This window comes from Pristiophorus japonicus, chromosome 16 (assembly GCF_044704955.1).
Source record: "Pristiophorus japonicus isolate sPriJap1 chromosome 16, sPriJap1.hap1, whole genome shotgun sequence".
In the NCBI taxonomy this organism is placed as follows: Eukaryota; Metazoa; Chordata; class Chondrichthyes; family Pristiophoridae; genus Pristiophorus; species Pristiophorus japonicus.
The window spans coordinates 121,190,474-121,214,450 of NC_091992.1; the positions used below are offsets into that span (position 1 = coordinate 121,190,474).

Genomic DNA, 23,977 nt, shown 5'->3' on the forward strand with positions numbered 1-23,977 from the left:
GATTGTTCTGAAAGGGTGTGAAGTTTAACATGTATATTTTTAAATGGCAAGTTGCTCTTAAAACTTGATGCGAAGGAGCCCCTGTAATCCAAATGGTTAAAACTTCTCGATGTAGAATGTTTTTCATTCGTAAGTGTAAAATATTTCCCTTCAGATTTTAACATAGGATATCATAGAAATTACAGCACAGAAACCAGCCATTTGGCCCAACCAGTCAGTGTTCATTGTTATCCTGCACACAAGTAGTAGTGTTAATCCCAGGCAGTTGCCCTGTTCCCAAGTCACGTTATTTCCCTCCAGCTATGTTGGCATGACCTCTATCTCTGGTCATGCATTCCATAGCTTCCACAAAATTAAATGATTTGTCAATATTTGTCCCATGTTCATTCCTTCCATACAAGTATTTGGATATATTAATCCTATCTATTTTTGCACTTCAAAACAAAATCTTTCATTTCTAATCTAATTTATTAAAAATAGTTTTATTCGGAAAGTTAGAGCTAAATCACTCCTTTTACGTGACTTGCCACCATGAAGTCACGTGCAACAGTAGCAGTTCAGTTAGCACAACTGAGGCAGAGGATGCATGTCTTTCCTGAGACCAATAGGTACTAGCCCACATGCAATTTAAACTTTGGGCTTTTGGCAATAATGTGTATTGGAAAAAAGAAAATTCATTTTTAGTGAGAATAATTCCTTAAGTTTTATTTTTAGAAAACTTTTGAAGGCTATGTAATTTAGTTTAAAATGTTAGGTACTTAACAGTAAAGAGCACTTGCTGGGTTTTTCTTCTTTCCTCAATTTTATATCTGGAAGACCAAGTTGATTACAGAGCAGTAGAAAACCCTGCATGATGAACCACAGGATGCTTGTTTCATTAAACTGGTGTGAAAGACATTCCTACTAAAATGATGAATAAGAGGTTGGAATATTGACCCACAGCTCTTCTGCTCACAACCATTCAATTTCATTAATTGGAATCCTTCAGAATTTTCTATATTTGTTGGGGAGATTACACTTCAAAGAAATCACAACTACAAAGAAGAATGTCAAGGATGTTATCAGAATTAAAATCCTCGGCAATGAAAGGCTGGAGTGAAACATACTGACATCTTTTGCATCTTCTAATCATATTTTAAAAAAATTTATTCAAGGGATGTGGGCATTGCTGGCAAGGCCGGCATTTATTGCCCATCCCTAATTGCCCTTGAGAAGGTGGTATTGAATCACCACCTTTAACCACTGCGGTCCTTGTGGTGAGGGTACTCCCACAGTGTGGCCTTTGTCGTAGCAGTTTAGTACAATTGAGTGGCTTTCTAGGCCATTTCAGAGCAGTTAAGGGTCAACCACTTTGCTGTGGATCTGGTGTCACACACAGGCCAGACCGGGTAAGGACGGCAGATTTCCTTCCCTGAAGGACATTGGTGAACCAGATGGGTTTTTAACGACAATATGATAGTTTCATGGTCACCATTACTGATGCTAGCTTTTTAGTTCCACATTTATTTAGTTAACTGAATTTAATTTTCCCCTAGCTGCCGTGGTGGGATTTGAACTTGCGTCTCTAATGGATTAGTCCAGACCACTGGATTACTAGTCCAGTAATATATCCAAGTTTGCTGATGATACAAAGCTAGGTGGGAATGTAAGTTGTGAGGAGGATGCAAAGAGAATTCAAAGGGATATAGACAGCTTATGTGAGTGGGCAAAAACATGGCAAATGGAATATAATGTGGAGACATGTGAAGTTACCACTTTGGTAGGAAAAGTAGAAAAGCAGAATCATTTTTAAATGGTGAGAGATTGGGAAGTGTTGGTGTTCAGAGGGACCTGGGTGTTCTTGTACATGAATCACTGAAAGTTAACATGCAGCTACAGCAAGCAATTAAGAAAGCAAATGATATGCTGGCCTTTTTTACAAGAGGATTTGAGTATAAGAGTAAAGATAGAAACATAGAAAATAGGTGCAGGAGTAGGCCATTCAGCCCTTCGAGCCTGCACCGCCATTCAATGGGTTCATGGCTGAACATGCAACTTCAGTACCCCATTCCTGCTTTCTCGCCATACCCCTTGATCCCCCTAGTAGTAAGGACTACATTTAACTCCTTTTTGAATATATTACTACTTTTTGAATATGTCCTCCTGCAATTATATAGGGCCCTGGTGAGACCGCACCTGGTGTATTGTGTACAGTTTTGGTTTCCTTACCTAAGGAAGGATATACTTGCCATAGAGGGAGTGCAACGAAGGTTCACCAGACTGGTTCCTGGGATGGGGGGATTGTCCTATGAGGAGAGCTTGAGTAGACAAGGCCTATATTCTCGAGTTTAGAAGAATATGAGGTGATCTCATTGAAACATACAAAATTCTTAGAGGGCTTGACAGGCTGGGAGGATGTTTTCCCTCTGGCTGAGGAATCTAGAACCAGGGGTCAGAGTCTCACAAGAGGTCGGCCATTTAGGACTGAGATGAGGAGAAATCTGAAGGTGGTGAATCTTTGAAATTCTCTATCCCAGAGGGTTCTGGAAGCTCAGTTTTTGAGTATATTTAACACTGAGATCGACACATTTTTGGACATTAAGGAATATGCGGACAGTGCAGGAAAGTGGAGTTGAGCTAAAAGATCAGCCATGATGTCATTGTGTGGTGGAGCAGGCTGAATGGCCTACTCCTGCTCCTAATTATGTTCTTATAACCACTATACTACTGTACCCTATATTTTCTAAAGCTCTATTGTGCTGTTAGACCATTGAATGTGCCACTTTTCTGATGAGCACCATTTTCAACTCACTTATTGAAATCTATATCTGGAGGCTTATTGGTGTCTGTTTTGGATGTATGGAGCCATGCAAAAGGTAATTTTTTTAAATAAACACTGCTGATGTACCATAGTGTCCTGTTTATCAATAGTTAATGTGCCATGGATTGATTAAGCCAGTTCCAGTGTTAACAATTTATATGCAATCTTTAAAATTACATTGTAAAGCTGCAGAAGGCTCAACTTGTTGCTATCTTTGGCACTAAAATTTCTTTCCAACCACATTTTCTATTGTGTGTGTGTGTGTGTGCTTTTTTTTGTTTCTGCCACGCACATACTACCTTCCTCAGTAAAATGTGGTGGGAGGTAATTTACTGTTGGTGTTCTGCCAGTGCCACTAATAAATCAGGAAAAGGTACAAAAGGATGGCTGATATCTGTAAAATTGCAATGTGCTTCCTTATGTAAAAGGACCTCTTTGGTCTTCTAAATTGGAACTTGCCATGTAGTGAATTGGAGGGATGAAGCTGCATCCTATCACTCTGTGGCATGGTTTGTTAGTACAGTAGCATGCTGTGCAATGCTGTCGTTTGAAAATTAAGTCTGTACTATAAATAAACTTGCTATATCAGGAGCCATGCACAAGTACTGGATGCTGTCTGTTTTCTTAGATACATAATAGCTTTTTCTTTGCCTGCTGAGAGCTCTGATTATTCTTGTTACTGTATGCTATATGGGAAAATGTGGCTTTTTATTTAAAGCAGCATACCCATTGTGTGAAAATGTGTTTTTTTTAAAGAAAAATATATTTAGAATAGTATATATACGATTTTGCTGCACCTGCAAACTCAATAGTGATCCGATAGACATTTGATGCTGTTGAAGAAATGGGGTTGGGCTTGAAAGAGACAGGAGTACCAAGTTTCATGCCTGCCCTGCAAGCAACTCTGGTGCAGACAATGGGTTACTCCTTCAGAGCAGAATTTTAGATGTGCTCAGCACCTCCACAGGTGACCGCACTGAGATTGGAAACTCACAGGAGAATCTTGGGAAAGAAACTGGATGACAATCACCAACCACAGCTGCTTTCTATTCTGTGACTATTGTGCAGCAAAATTGACAACATGAATAAATCTAGTCATATATTTTTCTGATTTTGTCTTTTTTTTCCAAAAATGCAACTGTAAATAGAAAAGGATAAAAGTCTAATCTGAAAAGAATTGCATTGTAAAGTAAACTCTTGTGGTAGTAGTGAGATGCATGTTAATTTTATCAATACTTTTACTATACTTATCCTATCCTATTGCAGTTTAAATATGCTACTTCTGAAATTCATTACGAATGCTTGAGTGCCATATTTCGTATGGCTAAGTATGACCAGTCAATGCTTTCAAACATTGCAAAGTAGTCCTCCTGAAGGTAGAATTTTTTCTAGTGTGGATTAAATTGGCAATTCTGTAGTCAGTTTAAAAATAATACTTGTGTTTCGCCAATAAATTAGGTAATACAGTTCATTTTACATTAGAAATCGGAGTCTCATTCAGAAGAGCCTTTTCATTCTTTTAAAGAAAGTCCTGGTTATAATCATTTTTTATTCATTCATGGGATGTTGGTGTCGCTGGCAAAGTCAGCATGTCTTGCACATCCCTAATTGTCCTTGAGGTGGTGGTGAGCTGACTTCTTGAACCGCTGCAGTCATTGTGGTGAAGGTGCTCCCATAGAGCTGTTAGGGAGGGTGTTCCAGGATTTTGACCCAGTGGCAATGAGCGAACGGCAATATATTTCCAAGTCAGGATGGTGTGCAACTTGGGAGGGGAACCTGCAGGGTGGTGGTGTTTCCATGCGCCTGCTGCCCTCGTCCTTCTAGATGGTAGAGGCTGCGGGTTTGGGAAGTGCTAGTGAAGAAGCCTTGGCGAATTACTGCACTGCATCTTGTAGATGGTACACACTGCAGCCATGGTGTGCTGGTGGTGGAGAGAGTGAATATTTCAGGTGGTGGATGGGGTGCCGATCAAGTTGGCTGCTTTGTTCTGGATGGTGTCGAGCTTTTTGAGTGTTGTTGGAGCTGCACTCATTCAGGTAAGTGGAGACTATTCCATCACACTCCTGACTTGTACCTTGTAGACGGTGGAAAGGTTTTGGGGAGTCAGGAGGTGAGACGCTCGCTGCAGAATACCCAGCCTCTGACCTGGTTTGTAGCTACAGTATTTACATGTCTGGTCCAGTGAAGTTTCTGGTCAATGTTGACCCCCAGAATATTGATGGTGGGGGATTCGATGATGGTAATACCATTTGAATATCAAGGGGAGGTAGTTAGACTCTCTCTCTTGTTGAAGATGATCATTGCCTGGCACTTGCGAATGATACTTGCCACTTATCAGCCCGAGCCTGAATGTTGTCCAGGTTTTGCTGCATGTGGGCACGGACTGCTTCGTTATTTGAGGAGTTTAAGGCGATCTTTTTTATTAACACCACAGGTCTTACTTTCTGGCAGTTTTAAAAATCTTTTTCTTCAGAATGCCGATTTATAGAGTACGTTCATTTTATGTAATGGAACACTGAGTTGCTAAGCAACAGTGAACACTTCATACTAAAAAGGTGAACAGAGAATCCTCTTCATCATTAAAAGCCCCTAGAAGATAATTTAATGGCATGCAGCTTGAAGAGGGGCTGGTTGCAGGTGGGGTTGGAGATATAAGTCATTCAAAATTATTTGACTTTATTGCTTAATTATAGTGTGGATTGTGCTATCTTCTGTGTGTACCCGATTGGCTGAATGAAGACTGTGAGGCAGGTTGTCAGGCAGTGACGTTCTAATACTTGGTAATTTGGAAATATTTAAGCCTTTTCCTGGGATGTGTGGCCAGTGAAATCCGATTACTGACAGTCTGCTGCAGTGGTGCAACAAGAGACTGTCATATGGTTTCTCTCTCTATATATAGTGGTTCCCCATTTGAGAGAGAACTTCAAGACTCTGTCTGACCGCCAAAGAGATTAAATGATCCTGTGAAGGCTGTGTGGGGAAAAGCCATATGCACTGAAATAAATGTATTTGACTGCTCTTGGATTACAAAAACATTGAACCGAGTGATGGGGACTGTTAGTGAGCTCTGTGCATCCAGCTTCCAGGCTTTCTTGTGTCCAAGCGTACATGCGAAATCAGGTATGTTTGAACAGGATTTAAGACTGAAAAGTAGCCTTTAACCATTGCTGTAAGAACCATCACTTTCTAAGTGGTGGTGGTTAAAAGTGAATGCAAGAAACAGTGTTAAACAGAGGCTGATCAGGTGAAAGGGGCATACTATAACCTCTCAGAAACAAGAGACACCTTTATCTGTGTTACTCTGACCTGCCTTTCAGCATGATTGTTTGCTATTAAAAGTGTTAAATATATCCCCTATTAGTCTACATCACGGTAGCATTGTACTGTCTGTATGTGATGACCCGAAGGACCATAGCAACCAAGAAAATGGATTGCAAGTGATGTATTTGTTAGTACAGAGTAGTTTTGTGTCTTTAAAATTGTATTAGAAAAGGAAAAATTAAAAATAACTGAAGCTGCATGATTATATTTACTCCTGAAATTCGAGAACCTTTTCTCCAGAAGCTCTTGACTTTTCTGATGACTTTGTGGAATTTAATTCCAGTGGTGGCTCTGTCGGTGTTGGTTTCTATACACACGCGTCTGCGGTTTTGAGCACTGAAACATCTGGAATCCTGCTGGTGATATAAGCACTTGATATTTTACTTTGAGTTCCTTTCTGTAGTCTGCTTTGGCTCACTAACTTTGTATTTTTCCCCCAGAATTGTATTAGAATTATGACATTTAGAAGTATTGTGAGTGCCTACATTTTAATTTTGTTGTGCAGGAAGAAGGCTGAGGTGTTTTTGAATAATTTTAATGAAGTAAGTGATTTATTAATTTGAATTTCATATTCTAACATTTAGATTAAGGAGGAAAATGCACGATTTATTATAGACACTGACACTTGGATTGATTATTAAAACCATTGAGTTTTGCAGTAAATATTCATTGCATGATACATTTGATAAATTGTCAAAATACATGTGTGTCTAAATTTGGGCAAGTTTGTTGATACTGAATTATGTGTCTGATTGACTTCCATTATATTGACGCAGACAGTTTTTAAAGCAGTTCGGATGCAGCCGTTTGCCCCATGGAAAATGATGGTTCATGTTGACAGGATTTTGCAAGTGGATTAAAATACTTTGCAGAAAAATGGGGCAAAAAGTGTTTCCTATGGTACTGTCGCAATCGGGAGTCTCTCTTGTGCTATCACCATCTTACAATGATGTATACTAAAACCTTTGATCTAATTGCATGCAACAAACTATAAATTAATAGATTAATTTAAGTGAGGCAATAAACACAAGTACTCCAGTGAAATATATTATTGAATACCAAAAAACAGTACATGCAACAAGAGAATCTTCAAACTGATTTGACAGATCCCTCCTATTTTGGAAATTCTGATGTAGCAGAGCTGGTTGTAATCTTAGAACATAAGAATTAGGAACAGAAGTCGGCCATCTAGCCCCTCGAGCCTGCTCCGCCATTCAATAAGATCATGGCTGATCTGGCTGTGGACTCAGCTCCACTTACCCGCCCTCTCCCTGTAACCCTTAATTCTCTTATTGGTTAAAAATCTATCTATCTGTGACTTGAATACATTCAATGAGCTACCTTCAACTGCTTCCTTGGGCAGACAATTCCACAGATTCACAACCCTCTGGGAGAAGAAATTCCTTCTCAACTCGGTTTTAAATTGGCTCCCCCCGTATTTTGAGGCTGTGCCCCTAGTTCTAGTCTCCCCGACCAGTGGAAACCACCTCTTTGCCTCTATCTTGTCTATCCCTTTCATGATTTTAAATGTTTCTAAGATCATCCCTCATCCTTTTGAACTCCAACGAGTAAAGACCCAGTCTACTCAATCTATCATCATAAGGTAACCCCCTCATCTCCGGAATCAGCCTAGTGAATCGTCTCTGTACCCCCTCCAAAGCCAGTATATCCTTCCTTAAGTAAGGTGACCAAAACTGCACACAGTACTCCAGGTGCGGCCTTACCAATACCCGATACAGTTCCAGCAGGACCTCCCTGCTTTTGTACTCCATCCCTCTCGCAATGAAGGCCAACATTCCATTCGCCTTCCTGATTACCTGCTGCACCTGCAAACTAACTTTTTGGGATTCATGCACAAGGACCCCCAGGTCCCTCTGCACCTCAGCATGTTGTAATTTCTCCCCATTCAAATAATATTCCATTTTACTGTTTTTTTTTTCCCAAGGTGGATGACCTCACACTTTCCGACATTGTATTCCATCTGCCAAACCTTAGCCCATTCGCTTAACCTATCTAAATCTCTTTGCAGCCTCTCTGTGTCTTCTACACAACCCGCTTTCCCACTAATCTTTGTGTCATCTGCAAATTTTGTTACACTACACTCTGTCCCCTCTTCCAGGTCATCTATGTATATTGTAAACAGTTGTAGTCCCAGCACCGATCACTGTGGCACAACACTAACCACCGATTTCCAACCCGAAAAGGACCCATTTATCCTGACTCTCTGCTTTCTGTTCGCCAGCCAATTCTCTATCCATGCTAATACATTTCCTCTGACTCCGCGTACCTCTATCTTCTGCAGTAACCTTTTGTGTGGCACCTTATCAAATGCCTTTTGGAAATCTAAATACACCACATCCATTAGTACACCTCTATTCACCATGCTCGTTATATCCTCAAAGAATTCCAGTAAATTAGTTAAACATGATTTCCCCTTCATGGATCTATGCTGCGTCTGCTTGATTGCACTATTCCTATCTAGATGTCCCGCTATTTCTTCCTTAATGATAGCTTCAAGCATTTTCCCCACTACAGATGTTAAACTAACCGACCTATAGTTACCTGCCTTTTGTCTGACCCCTTTTTTAAACAGAGGCGTTACATTAGCTGTTTTCCAATCCGCTGGTACCTCCCCAGAGTCCAGAGAATTTTGGTAGATTATAACCAATGCATGTGCTATAACTTCCGCCATCTCTTTTAATACCCTGGGATGCATTTCATCAGGACCAGGGAACTTGTCTACCTTGAGTCCCATTACCCTGTCCAGTACTACCCCCCTAGTGATAGTGATTATCTCAAGGTCCTCCCTTCCCACATTCCTGTGACCAGCAATTTTTGGCATGGTTTTTGTGTCTTCCACTGTGAAGACCGAAGCAAAATAATTGTTTAAGGTCTCAGCCATTCAACATTTACTTTAGTCACTCTTTTCCGTTTTATATATCTGTAAAAGCTTTTACTATCTGTTTTTATGTTTTGCGCAAGTTTACCTTCGTAATCTATCGTCCTTTATTGCTTTTTTAGTCATTCTTTGCTGTTGTTTAAAATTTTCCCAATCCTCTCGTTTCCCACTAACCTTGGCCACCTTATACGCATTGGTCTTTGATTTGATACTCTCCTTTATTTTCTTGGTTATCCACGGCTGGTTATCCCTTCTCTTACCGCCCTTCTTTTTCACTGGAATATATTTTTGTTGCGCACTATGAAAGAGCTCCTTAAAAGTCCTCCACTGTTCCTCAATTGTGCCACCGTTTAGTCTGTGTTTCCAGTCTACTTTAGCCAACTCTGCCCTCATCCCACTGTAGTCCTCTTTGTTTAAGCATAGTACGCTCATTTCTGACACAACTTCCTCACCCTCAATCTGTATTACAAATTCAACTATACTGTGATCACTCATTCCGAGAGGATCTTTTACTGGGAGATCGTTTATTATTCCTGTCTCATTATACAGGGCCAGATCTAAGATTGCTTGCTCCCTTGTAGGTTCTGTTGCATACTGTTCTAAGAAACAATCCCGTATGAATTCTATGAATTCCTCCTCCAGGCTGCCCCGTGCGATTTGAGTTGACCAATCGATATGTAGGTTAAAATCCCCCATGACTACTGCCGTTCCTTTTTCACATGCCTCCATTATTCCCTTGATTATTGCCCGCCCCATCGTGAAGTTATTATTTGGGGGCCTATAAACTACGCCCACCAGTGACTTTTTCCCTTTATTATCTCTAATCTCCACCCACAATGATTCAACATTTTGTTCATTAGAGCCAATATCATCTCACAAATGCCCTGATATCATCTTTTATTAACAGAGCTACCCCACCTCCTTTCCCTTCTTGTCTATCTTTCCGAATCGTCAGATACCCCTGTATGTTTAATTCCCAGTCTTGGCTACCCTGCAACCATGTTTCTGTAATGGCCACCAAATCATACCCATTTGTAATGATTTGTGCCGTCAACTCATTTACTTTATTTTGAATGCTGCGTGCATTTAGGTAGTGTTTTAATCCTAGTTTTTAAACCATGATTTTTAGTTTTGACCCCTCCTGCAGCCCCTTTATATTCAATGGCCCTTTTTGTTTTTTGCCTTGGGTTTCTCTGCCCTCCACTTTTACTCATCTCCTTTCTGTCTTGCTTTTGTCTCCTTTTTGTTTCCCTCTGTCTCCCTGCATTGGTTCCCATCCCCCTGCCATATTAGTTTAACTCCTCCCCAACAGCACTAGCAAACACTCCCCCTGGGACATTGGTTCCGGTCCTGCCCAGGTGCAGACCGTCCGGTCTGTACTGGTCCCACCTCCCCCAGAACCTGTTCCAATGCCCCAGGAATTTGAATCCCTCCCTGCTGCACCACTGCTCAAGCCACGTATTCATCTGCGCTATCCTGCAATTCCTACTCTGACTAGCATGTGGCACTGGTAGCAATCCCCATATTACTACTTTTGAGGTCCTACTTTTTAATTTAGCTCCTAGCTCCTTAAATTCGTCTCGTAGGACCTCATTCCCTTTTTTTACCTATGTCGTTGGTACTAATGTGCACCACAACAACTGGCTGTTCTCCCTCCCTTTTTCGAATGTCCTGCAGCCGCTACGAGACATCCTTGACCCTTGCACCAGGGAGGCAACATACCATCCTGGAGTTTCGGTTGCGGCCGCAGAAACGCCTATCTATTCCCCTCACCATTGAATCCCCTATCACTATCACTCGCCCACTCTTTTTCCTGCCCTCCTGTGCAACAAAATATTCTGAAACAAAAGCTTCCAACAATTACTGATTTCATATTTTTGTTAATTTGATAAATAATATTTAGAAATTGTGTGTCTATTTCCCCCTTCTTAACCTATGAATTCAACATTGTAAATGTTTTCATGGCAAAATAGATTTTTTGCATAGTATCCCAATAAATCCTGGTCTTGCCTGTTGATTAAACTCCTAAAATAAACTTTATTGGATATATACCAGAACAAATGGGAGCTAGCACAGATTTAGCATAACTGAAGGGTGATTTGTTGTTTTATTTGACTAAATCTATATTATTTAAGCGGCTGTTTGGGATCTTTTCATTTTTGAATGGACTATCAATAATATGGTGTGGCTCAAGTGTTTTGTCACCAAGAATTTGGGAAAACTTCTGAAATGCTAGGTGATAATCAGCCAATGTAAGTTGGGAGCCATTAGAGATTTATAAAATATAAAGTCAACATCGTTTTTTTTTATTGAAGTAACATTTTCAAAGCATAATTGCGAATTTGGGTGGGTGGGTGGATGGAATGAGGTGATAAAAATTTTACGCAGTGAGTTGTTATGATCTGGAATGCAATATCTGAAAAGGTGGTGGATGTAGATTCAATAAGTTTCAAAAGGAAATTAGATATATACTTGGAAAAAGAGAAATTTGCAAGGTTGTGGGCAAAGAGCAAGCGAAGTGGGAATAATTGGATAACACTTTCAAAGAGCTGGCAAAGATATGGTGGGCTGAATGGCCTCCTTCTGTGCTGTATGATTCTAAGAAAATAATGAATTTTGTTCTCCATCCCCTCCCAATACTGGAATAGCTGAGATGACATTTAATTTGCTATCGTTGTTTAATGTATGCAAGTTATTACTCCTGTATTCCGCTAAGAAAAAAATAACTTTACCTATGTCGAAAATATATTTTTATCAAAACTCATACATTATGATTATAGGGGGAGTATAGCAAATTCTATCCTGGAATTAAATATTGGTTGATTAAAACATAATATGGTGGCAACAGTGTGCTTTATAATCTGTCAGCACCCTTTTCCAGCCTTGATCCTATTGAGGATGATGTTTCGTCATTAGTAGATTGCTCATTTGGACCATAAACAAATTCAAATATTAATTTTGGAATATAGAATCTGCTGGGATTGCTGCCTCCTGCCAGTAAATCCAAATGCTGCACGTAAAACACATGTCTACTATAGGTAGTACCGTCTGTAGTGTATGTCAGTACAGAACAGTGGAATAGGCATCACAAAGCCGATTGAAGCACAAGATGTTGACAGCAAAACGCTTCAATTAGCTTGAGGTTTCGGTTCCTCAAAGTAACCTGCATATTCAGCTATTACTACAATTGTTAAAATTGGCTGAGTGTGCAGCAAGAAGTTAATCTGTGCCACACCACTTATGAATTGAAATATTCTTTCTGGGACTTAAAACAGGGGGTCAATTCTCACTCTACAGGCAACTTGATCTCATGATTTAAATCTGTTTACTTTTGTGGTTTATATTATGATTGGAAGAAATGCAATAGTAGGTTATAGATTTTACATATTCTAATGCAATACGGAGATAGTCCTCCCAAATAAGAACGTCTCATAGTATTAATTAGGACCAGTATAGTCACAGTAAATTACAACTAAGCAGATGAGGATTGTGCCGAGTCGGAATAAAAACTATGCATCGTGAAGTTCCGATTGCAACAGCTACCATTCAGAGAGTTTGCGATTCCATCTTGAATTTAGAGTACTTGGCTGGGGCTTGAATTACTGGGTTGGGATTTGTTGACTGCTTTTTCTATATATTCTGTGGTTTCTCTTTGTTGTTTGCAGTCTGTGTTAAAATATGGCTCGACCTCCATCTGTAATTATGGCTCCAGAATGTAATTTTAAGGATTCCTCGCTTATAAGAATCTAATAATAATCTCCTTGGGTGGTCCCACGTATCAAGCGATGAGTTCACAGGTCTTTCAATGAAAGATCTGATATTTCAGGTCACGAACTACATGTTGAAAGGTGGAAGGTGCCTGTGTGGATTTTTTTAATGTGTGGTGGTCGTTGCACACCAGCCACCACACAGGCTTGACAGAGCTAGGTCTTGGTCCAGGGGTTAACCAAGACGACTGGAGATCCGCTCTGCTGCATGGACCTAGTAAGCACACATATTGCAGTGTGGGCTGGCCCGTGCTGCCCCAGGGCCCTTGGCTCTGCTGGACCCCGAACTCGCACCTCTCTTGGGTCCCGATCATGTCGCTCCACGATCACATGCCGTTCCTTCGGCCCGATCTTGCCACTCCTGCAGTACCTGCCCACGCTCCAATCAGCGACCTGGATTATGGTGACTTCCAATCCAGTTTCCGTCTTCACTGCCGTCGCCCTCCTGCACCAGCTTGCGCTGCTCCCTGAAGTGGTACGTCGCCACGCTGGTTCCAGGGCCGCTCACTTTTTATGGCCTTTTATGTCATAAACACTGTTGGCAGCAACATTAGCTATTCACCAAGCATGATAGGACTTGCTGATAGTAAAGCCACTGCCCCCCCGCCATCCATCCCTTTCCAGTCCCTTGAGAGACAATAATAACATGCCTTTCTAACTGTAAATAGGCAGGACTAATGTGTTTTCAAAATTGGCTTCAGACCATGGTATCCCTAAAGGAAGCTCGTTGTATTAATGGGGCCAAGTTGATTGTATGGGCAGAAGTTTCAGTAGCCGCTGAATTCAAGCAGATCACGTGATGGATTCTATGAAGGGTAATATTTTATATGTTAACTCCAGCTCATGTCAATCAGGCTGAAAGTTCTGCCTCACCACCTGCTGCCACCTTCACAGCGTCCATGCAATTCAAGGCCCAAAATGCTTGTGCCTGTTACCTGGCCAAGAGCTGCTCTGGTCCTCATTGTCTGCAACAGTGTCTTTTCAGAGGTGTGACTTGCCCACTGCCGGATGCTTTTATTTCTCTCCGCTCTGGCTCAGCACCTCCAGTGCACTCCCGACTAGTCACTGTGTTCCATTCCTGGTCCAGTTACTCCTGGTCGTGAAAATCTTCCAATTCCAATACCCTGCTCTTGATGGTCCTGTTATGTTCAGAATAACTCCACAAGACTGTATGCTATAAGCTCTAACTGGTGTGACCTTAGTCTCTTTAGTCAAACTCCAGAGTGCCGAAGCATCATGGCAGACAACCTTTTATACTTGCTTGCACAAGGTATGTAGGTGACCCTTGGGTCTCCAACAGGTGTGCCTCCTGTTGGCAAATCTTACACTATTATAAAGTTTACATACATAACAGGTCCCATAACCCAGTTCCTCTACACTACTACCACAGCCATCCAGTTCGAGCCCCAAACCACCTCCCTGACTGCCCATGAACACCTGTCCACCCCAGAATCCTGAAATTCAATGGTTGGACTCCATGTTGAATGCTCAAAAGCCTCTGTCCTCACACCTCATCCTGAGAGCAATTCCTTCCCCAGCTTGACTGCCGTCAGAGCTCGGCCATCTTCAAGTCCTTTCAGGCCCCAGACAACGTTCTTGTCAAGTGTTCCTGGCCCCCTCCCCGTGCTTCCACACTCCATTCTCCACAATTTCTCCTGTGTTCCTGCTCCCTGCATTACCTCCGCAGCCATCATCCCCTCCCCCTTCTCTCCATCCCATGCTCCAACCCCAGACTCGGGGTGGGGGGGGGGGGGTGGGGGTGGGGCCCTCTGATTGCAGCCACTAACTTCCTGCTGGACTGAAACTCAGCCCCAACTTCTTGCTCAACCACTCATATTACAGCACCTTTTTGACAGTTTCCTGCACCTTCAGTCTGCTCTATTGTGCCTCCCACCATGCTCCGTACTTGGTCTAAAAAAGACAAGAGATAGATATTGAGTGCATCAATAAAGAAATGTAGGATAGGCTCTGGAAACGTACAAGACAGAGAGGTAATGAAACTGACAGTGAGAGAGAACTCATGAAGGAGTTGAACAGAGTGCTAGACAACCAGAGAGAGGGAGTGAACGATATAAATGGTGTGACACAAAGAACCGATAAAAGGGAAAGAAGCAGAGAGATGGTTACATGAACAGAGTTTTTTGTGTCCATGAGGAATGCCAGAGGAGAGGAGCTACATTGTAACACATGGCATTTTACATGGGTACGGGTTGAACCTCCCTTATCCGGAACCCTCGGGACCTGGCCTGTTCTGGATAAGGGATTTTTCTGGACGAGGGGTGGTCATGTTAGATTGGATGGTACAGGTACTGAGCAAGGGGATATCGGGGCTGGGAGTGCGGCAGAGAAATCATGGGAGTGGGTGGTGGATTGTGGGGTTAGGCCAGCGATTGTGGGAGTTGGCAGTGAGGAAGGACTTCAATTTGTTCATGTCGGAGTTCTGCGCATGTGTCACCTGGTGGCTGGGAATGGTTCTGGACGAGGGGTGTTTCTGGATAAGGGAGTTCTGGACAAGGGAGGTTAAGCCTGTATAATGCTCAGATCATTTAAAAATAGTGTGAGAGAAATTGCTCCTTTTCTTTTTAAAGAGGCCTGTTAGTGCCCACAGCAGGCGCTAACGAGACAGAAGACATTTTTTGTTGAGGGGCGAGGGTGGGGGGGGGGATGCTACCGGCTCCTGTGAAATTGCCCGGGAGCCCCGCCATCTGAACTGGTTTGCCGACTCTTGGGTCAGCTCCAGTATGTAATACCTAGCGTGGTCTGCGCTTTGGGTGCCAGGCTGCAGGCCCAGTCCCACGCTGCCCCAGTGGTCCAGTGGAGGCCTTACAGAGTGCAAAGGGTACGGGCATTGACGCGCGTCAGCACGACGCGGAGCATCTGAGTAGCGCTGTAGTCCTCGCCCCAGTAGTACCCCGGGACCCGCCCCTAAAAGAAGTGGAGCGCGCGAGATTGTGCTCAGCTTTCTTTTGAGGGGTGGTAAGCCCAATTCAGTGGTGGGGGTGGGACCTCTGCGCCGGGTGCAGGAAGTCCCGCCCCAGCAGGTTACCGCCCCCAATCAGGGTGCAGGGCACTTTAAAGATTTAAAGTTGATAGTTTGGTGTGTACAACAATGTAACCCTAAAGATGTTTTCATGAGTAGCTAGAATGCTGTTTGCCATCAAGAGTTGTAATATATGTTAATGCGACATCATTCTCCTATATGTGCTTCACCATTCAGCTATATTAAAACTGAATTCCTACTTGGGATTCTCATAGAATTTTTAAGGAATGGAGTTATTTTTCTCTTTATCTGTGCACTGAATAATTCTTTAAAGCACTCTCCAATGGCCTTACTCACAGACAAGAAAAACTCTCTTCATGCAACTATCTCTCTGCTTTCCCATTCCACAATTCGTTGTGACACTGGTGTCTAGCTCTCTTCAACTCTTGCTTTCATGATTTCTCTCTCTCAAATTCTTTAAAATGTCGAGCACCTTTCCGTGGCTTATCATTGTGATATGCAGAGATACTGTGATATCTGTAGCTATGTAGAATTCTAAATTCATACTGAAGAGAGTCCAAAGACATTTCTCAATCCTAATCCAAGGTATCAGCCTCGGTTTAGTAGCACCCTTGCCTCTGAGTCAGAAGGTAGTGAGATCAGCCCGATTCCAGAGCTTTGAGCACATCATTTATGCTAATGTTTCAGTGCAGTACCGAGTGTGTTGTGCCTGTACTACCAGAAGTGCTGTCTTTCAGATAAGATGTTAAACTGAAGCCTCACATGGACATAAAAGATCTCTCAGCACTATTCAAAGAAGAACAGGGAGTTCAGATGTCCTGGCTAATATTTATCCCTTAACCAACAGCATTACAACAGATTATGTGTTCATTTATTTAATTGCTGTTTGTAGGACTTTACTGTGTGCAAATTGGCTGCTGTGTTTCCTGACATTACTACAGTGATTACACTTCGAGTACTTAATTGACCCTGAAGTTCTGTGGGATGCCCTGAAATCGTTAAAGGCACAGTATGGTATTTGAAAAGTGATGATGTTGGGCTGCTGGAATGATTTGATCTGGCGCAGAACATGACATTGGAATCGATTACTGGTCAGCTTGAGTTGTATGAAACCGCATATCATATTTTGAAGAATAAGCTCTGAATTTTATGCTGAGAATCTCAATAGATTTAACAGTGTGATTGAATGACAGATCACCTTGAAAGGGATGGAGTCTGATGGTAGGAAAGCATTTCGTTTTATTTAAAAGGATAAATCTCCTTGACAAGCTATTTTTTTCTTTATCCTTTCATTGTTTTCTGTCACTCACCCTCCTGTCTGGTGAGCTTCTAGTTGATGATCTAGTTCTGTTCTGTGCTGATAGCGATCTGCAGTCAACCCATTGGAAGATGGGTTCGAGTGGCTTCGATTGGGATTCCCTCTGATTTTTCTTTCCTTTTTATTTGTGGGGAAGCACATGCCCTTTGCTTGCTGCTTTCCTGTGATAGCAGAACTGAGATTGGTGATTCCTATCCACAGAATGTTACAAGTTTCAAGTTTCTCTGAAACAAATCTTAACTTATTTCATGTGGGATTATTTTGTTGCATCCGATGACTTTTTCAAACAATGTCAAACTTCTGATTTGGATTAAAATATTATTTAAAAAGGTTTGTGATGGATCAGTGCAGGGATTTATTACTATTGTGCTGTAAAATATCTTGGAGACACTTGGCTGCAGGGAATGCTGTCTAGATAGAAACATAGAAACATAGAAAATAGGTGCAGGAGTAGGCCATTCGGCCCTTCTAGCCTGCACCGCCATTCAATGAGTTCATGGCTGAACATGCAACTTCAGTACCCCATTCCTGCTTTCTCACCATACCTCTTGATTCCCCTAGTAGTAAGGACTTCATCTAACTCCTTTTTGAATATATTTAGTGAATTGGCCTCAACAACTTTCTGTGGTAGAGAATTCCACAGGTTCACCACTCTCTGGGTGAAGAAATTCCTCCTCGTCTCGGTCCTAAATGGCTTCCCCATTATCCTTAGACTGTGTCCCCTGGTTCTGGACTTCCCCAACATTGGGAACATTCTTCCTGCATCTAACCTGTCTAAACCCGTCAGAATTTTAAACGTTTCTATGAGGTCCCCTCTCATTCTTCTGAACTCCAGTGAATACAAGCCCAGTTGATCCAGTCTTTCTTGATAGGTCAGTCCCGCCATCCCGGGAATCAGTCTGGTGAACCTTCGCTGCACTCCCTCAATAGCAAGAATGTCCTTCCTCAGGTTAGGAGACCAAAACTGTACACAATACTCCAGGTGTGGCCTCACCAAGGCTCTCTACAATTGTAGCAACACCTCCCTGCCCTTGTACTCAAATCCCCTCGCTATGAAGGCCAACATGCCATTTGCTTTCTTAACCGCCTGCTGTACCTGCATGCCAACCTTCAATGACTGATGTACCATGACACCCAGATCTCTTTGCACCTGCCCTTTTCCTAATCTTTCACCATTCAGATAATAGTCTGTCTCTCTGTTTTTACCACCAAAGTGGATAACCTCACATTTATCCACATTATACTTCATCTGCCATGCATTTGCCCACTCACCTAACCTATCCAAGTCGCTCTGCAGCCTCATAGAATCCTCCTTGCAGCTCACACTGCCACCCAACTTAGTGTCATCCGCAAATTTGGAGATACTACATTTAATCCCCTCGTCTAAATCATTAATGTACAGTGTAAACAGCTGGGGCCCCAGCACAGAACCTTGCGGTACCCCACTAGTCACTGCCTGCCATTCTGAAAAGTCCCCATTTACTCCTACTCTTTGCTTCCTGTCTGACAACCAGTTCTCAATCCATGTCAGCACACTATTGAAGAGCTTTCTAGAGTAATCTGTAGACTTTACCAATTTAATTCTTGTTTCAATGCTAGCTAATTATGTTAACCCTTTCCATCTCACTGTGGCCACATTTACTCTCCTTCCCTTCTGAGGCAAGAGAATCAGCTCTTTGCTGCTTTTCCATGTCTATCTTCTCAAAATATGTCTCATCACATTCTTAAACATTTCCAATTGGAAAAAGTTAAAAGCAAAAATAGATAGACTGCTTGTAAGAAGAGATCAGGTCCTGCATATTTAGAATGATTGATTCAGTTCCTTGTGTGGAAATGAGGGTGTCTGGAGGAATCAGGACAATAGAAGATTACTGAGCTATAATACACTCTGTACAGACATGCCTCACTGGTGAATCATCCAGTAATGCATTCATAACTTCCATTATTTGTATTTCTGAATAACCTCGCCTGCACATCACGACAGACAATTATTTGTACAACTATACAACTAGTTCCAGGAGAAACCCGTATTTCAGTTACACAAGCAGTTGTCTGCAGAGATGTTGAACATTATTGATTTATATTACAGCAAAGGTGAATCATGTGAAGCAGGATTGATGCTCATTGCATCTTCTGTAATTATATTTCAATTACCGTGCAACAATTTATATCTGGGTAAAAATAAAAAGTGTTATAAATTTAATTGTACCTTAAAGCAGCATTTAATTGACTAATTAAAATTGTGTCGTGCTGGGAGCTGTGTTGCATCAAATGGCTGCTGATTTTAGTTAATTAGTAAACCTGTTGAATTAAATAGTCCCTGCTTTTATTTCGCTAAGTTTTGGGGATACGGCTCCGTTCCTCCCAGCTTCCCGTCAGGAATGTGACAGGTGATGCACTGGTTCTTTTAACATGAGAGAATACAAATCATGGTCGAGAAGTTCAAATGCACCGCCTTTGTTTTGTAGGCATAAAATGGGTTCCTAAAGATTCAATATGGTGGGCAGCATGTGCGCGCTCATTCCGTGCCGGAAGTGCACTGTCCACCATATTGGTTTGGGCTCCTCTCGACAACCAGGGCATCTTTGAAACTCCTAATTTATATTTAAATAAGGGCCCTACACTTGTTCTTTTAGATTGCTGGCTAACTGCTGGGTGTCGTTTGACCTATTTTCTGCCTGGAGACTTATTTCAACACAACTTCACAGCAGGCTGGAGTAATGCTACATGTGCTGTGGAAACCCAAGCAGTTGTTGAACTATCTGCTGACCGTGTTCTCGCACCACTTAGCTTTATTGACTGTGGGAGTTTGATCACCCCCTTGATACCTGAGCTACTGGGGCCATTTTGTGAACTGCATGTTGAGTGCAACACCCAAAATGGAAGTGTCAGTTCCTCATGTAATTTTCTTTCCTGGGGAGAGAAAAAATAGGATGACTGATACATAGTGTAGACTTGTCCAATACCTCTACTCCTGTTAGCAAAAAAATCTAACGGTGCAGTTGCCAACATAAACTGCCAACAGTTGTAATGCACAAAAATGCCTTTGAGCATTTCCAGCACATTTTTCTTGGAGTAGGTGACAGAAGAAGGAAAAGAAATGAGAATATCTTGAACCGAGGTGCACTCGGGACTTGTTTGTGAAAAGCAGTAGTCTCTGAGCTGGCAGTACCAATGTTGTGGTAAAGATAGAATGATGGATAATACAGTCTATTTAAATGTTTCATGGTGATATCCTAGCCTGGGTGGAGTTGGGTGGAGGGCTTGTACTTAGAGAAGCAGCATATTGTGGTTAATGAGGTCTCGGCTCTTTGTCTGTTGCATATTGCTACTGATTCAATGTGCAGTTGCACCAACTATTTCTGAGAGTATATGAGAGGCCCCAGATTAACTATATATTGGCCCAAAAATATTCTGGAAATGGAGTTAGTTAAGGTAAGAGGACCTATAGGTGAATTCAAGTTAGGGACCATTGGTCTAAATGGTATCACTATCTTATTTGGGGATGTATTATATGTGTTGTCAGGAGCCAAGTGCAGAAGGAATTCTTAATGATGCTTTTACACCAATTCAATCTAAATTCAAATTAGTCAGTTTACATTGAATGTGGCAATATGTTTGTGTGCATTTTTAATTTAGATTCATTCTGAATTTACATATTCTGCTCTGAAGTGATATTGGTTCATGGATCTTCTATTTCAATCTCCAGCAAACTAATTACACAGTGCTCCTTATTTTAGTGCCAAAGCAAGACATTACAGTAAATGAGCACCTGTTTTTGAATAGTGCAAAGAATAAGGGCTGGTGGAGATTACGGACATGGGGAGGGGCCAGGCTCTGAAGAGTTTTAAACATAACGATGAAAATATTAAATGTGAGGTGTGAAGGAATCGGAAATCAGTAGGTCAGCAAGGACTGGGTGACAGATGAGTGGGACTTGATGTAGGATAGGATACAGGCAGCATAGCTTTTGACGATCTGAAAATACAGAGGGTGGAGACTGGGAGGCCGTCTGGTGGAGCAATCAAATAGTGGCATCTGAAGTGACAAAAGCATGGATGGGGGTTTCCGCAGCAGATGGAGTGAAGTCAGGTGGGTGATGTAACAAATGTGGCAGTAGGAGAGAATATGGGTCGGAAGCTAAGCTTGGGGTTGAATAGGATGCCAAGATTGCAGAGAGTCTGGTTCAATCTGGAGATGGTGGCTGGGGAGGACTATGAACTCGGTGACAAGTGTGCACATTTGTGGCGGGGGCCAAAGACGATAGCTTCATGCAAAAGAGCCAGATGGGTGAGGTATCATCATTGCCAGGGTCTATGAATCAATATACCCTCATGAGTTATTGTCTTCAGGAAAAGAGGGGTACAATAAGCATATCCTACCACTCCATGGCTAATTAGGTCATTGTGGCACCAGGCAGTCTGTATTGGGACCTAATTACTGTGCAATCTTGTTTGCTGCATCACATCTTTGCCCTCGGCATGAAACTGAGCACTGAATCATGCATGTTCTAAGTTGGCACAATTTGGTTAAGTTTCAGTTGCATACGTGCCATTATAAATAACTACTTTTCATAATTAGCCTCTCTGTGCAGTGCCATTTTCCACATCCTGGCATGAGTTTCCTGTTGTTGCAGCAGGTGATTGCTGGTGATTTAAAAAGAGAAACATTGTTATATACGCAGAGCTTTATTATTATTCTGGGTAGTCTACAGGGGAAATCTGATAATCTAATCACATTGGCCTGGATTTTACAGTACCCTGTAACAATCACAGTGAGGCAATCGGCGCTCCCAGTTATTCAGGAGTAAATCGGACAGTAACTTCTAGCGACTGCACAACTGCAATTAAACGCGGAAATCAGGAAGTTGCTGTCCAAGTTGCCCTGCTCCTCCAGAAGCTTTATTCTAACAGTGTCCTGCCGAGAGATTCAGCATTGAAACATATAGAACACATGAAGTTGTGGCACTTACCCACAACATACCCACTAAATGTACCAGAAAAAGTTGGGACTTGTCCATTCAAGTGCAAGTGAAATTTTAACAGCGTGATAAGAATTATTACCAAAAACCTCTCTGGCACTGAAAATTAACTTTTACAAATGTGGAGTCTCATTCTTTAAGATTTTAATTGTTGAAATGAATTAAACTTTTACAAATTTAAAAAATATAAATGTTTTTTTACTTTTTCTTTCTATCTCTCTCAGCTCTCGATCCCATCTTTCTTTCCCTCTCTTTATTTTGTTTTCTGTACATGATTTGGCATTGAATTAACTATTCTAACTTACACTTCCTGGTTCAAACTCTGCATGCCTCAGTAAGAATTCTTCAATCTAATTGGTTAAGGAGATGCACAGTTTCTTAACTTGTTCACTCTGGTCCCAGATCCACTGTAGAGGTCACTGTGCCAAAAGGAATTTCTAATCACTGCAATTTTCAGTGCAAAAGCCCACGAAGTCTGTGGATAAATGTAATGAATGGTTAGCGCCGTTCATTCGCCACTGACCACAAAATCCGAGACAATGTATACATCTAAGGGCCAAAATTGCCCCTTCCAATAAGACCTCTGACCACCTGAAAGGGGCGGCATGGAATGGCCGCCGATTCTCCATGAAGGGGCTGCCATTTTGTAAATTGACCTTCCTTGAGAGTGGAGTGATGTCCGGGACCGCTCAGTCTGTTTTCCTGCTGCGGCGTGCACACACTGACCCCTTACCGTCTGGTGGGCACCCCCTCATGGAATTGCCCTGCTGCTGGCTTGGCCAAAATCCTCCCTGGTGGGTCCAGTGGGAGTCACTGAAGTGGCTGCAGAGTTCGCAGCGACCCTTCCCTTTAACTGAAGGGGAGAGACGTTGTGACGCGTCCGCCTCACGCAGACGTCATCGGCGCGACGCTGATGACTGGTCGGGACGGCTGACCTGCTGCCAGGGCACTTCCGCTCCGCACCTGACCGCAACACCACGCAATGGACTGGGGCGGAGAAAAACTTTAAAAAAAAACAGTAAGTGCGCCCCATTTCTAATGGAGGGCAATTTCTACCCCCTAATATCAAAATATTTATGACGAGCAAACGGCTTTGGGAATCTAGAGAAGGGGAGTTACGCATTCAAACTCAACCCCTCTTTCAGTAATTGTAATCACTCAGGGACTGGTATGTGCTGCATCATCATCAGCGTCATCATCGGCAGTCCCTTGAATCGAGAATGATTTGCTTCCACTTCAAAAAGTTCACGTGTTTCAATGAAGGACCTAAAATTCCAGGTCCCGAACTATATCCTGAAGGGTGGAAGATGCCTGTGCTTGAATTTTTTTAACGTGTGGTGACCGTTGCACACCAGCCACCACACGGGCTTGACGGAGCTAGGTCTTGGTCCAGTAGCAAGGATTAACCAAGACAACTGGAGACCAACTCTGCTACACAGACCTTGTGCGCACACATCGCAGTGTGGGCTGGCCCATGTTGCCCCGGGACCCTCTCATCTTCTGGACCCCGAACTCGCGCTTCTCCTGGGCCCCCATCATGTTGCTCCATGATCTCTCGCTCCTCCTTCGCCCCGACCTCGCCACTCCTGCTGTATCTGCCCACGCTCCGATCACTGACCTGGACCATGATGATGTGGGCATAGAGATGGTAAGTAACCATATTCTTCATCAATATGCAATGTATAAGCTTATATTGTTATTTTCAGTCTTCAGCCGGTGAGAACTCCAAAGCTAAAACTAAAAAATTCTCAAATATCTGGATTACCTGTGTCAGCAATGCGAGATTTTGGACCCGATAGGTTGATGAAACAGAACTGAGCACCAAACTCAAATTTAATTAAAGTAAAAGGGTCATCTGAAATTAAAATTGCTCAGTTCCAAAAGTTAATT

At 42.3% G+C, this 23,977-nt stretch overlaps 1 protein-coding gene across 2 annotated transcripts in view; it reads left to right on the plus strand.

Annotated features, from left to right (window-relative positions):
- Positions 1-23,977, plus strand: part of cyth1b (cytohesin 1b) — a 270,470-nt gene that overhangs the window by 54,226 nt on the left and 192,267 nt on the right. Inside the window, exon 1 of one of the 2 annotated variants that reach the window (XM_070857774.1) lies at positions 5,685-5,920. The exons of the other annotated variant lie outside the window; for it this stretch is intronic. Within the exon in view, the coding sequence (XP_070713875.1) occupies positions 5,848-5,920 (73 nt within the window). The 5' untranslated portion in view covers positions 5,685-5,847. Of the gene's footprint in view, positions 1-5,684; positions 5,921-23,977 lie in introns of those variants that run through there. 2 annotated transcript variants of the gene reach the window in all.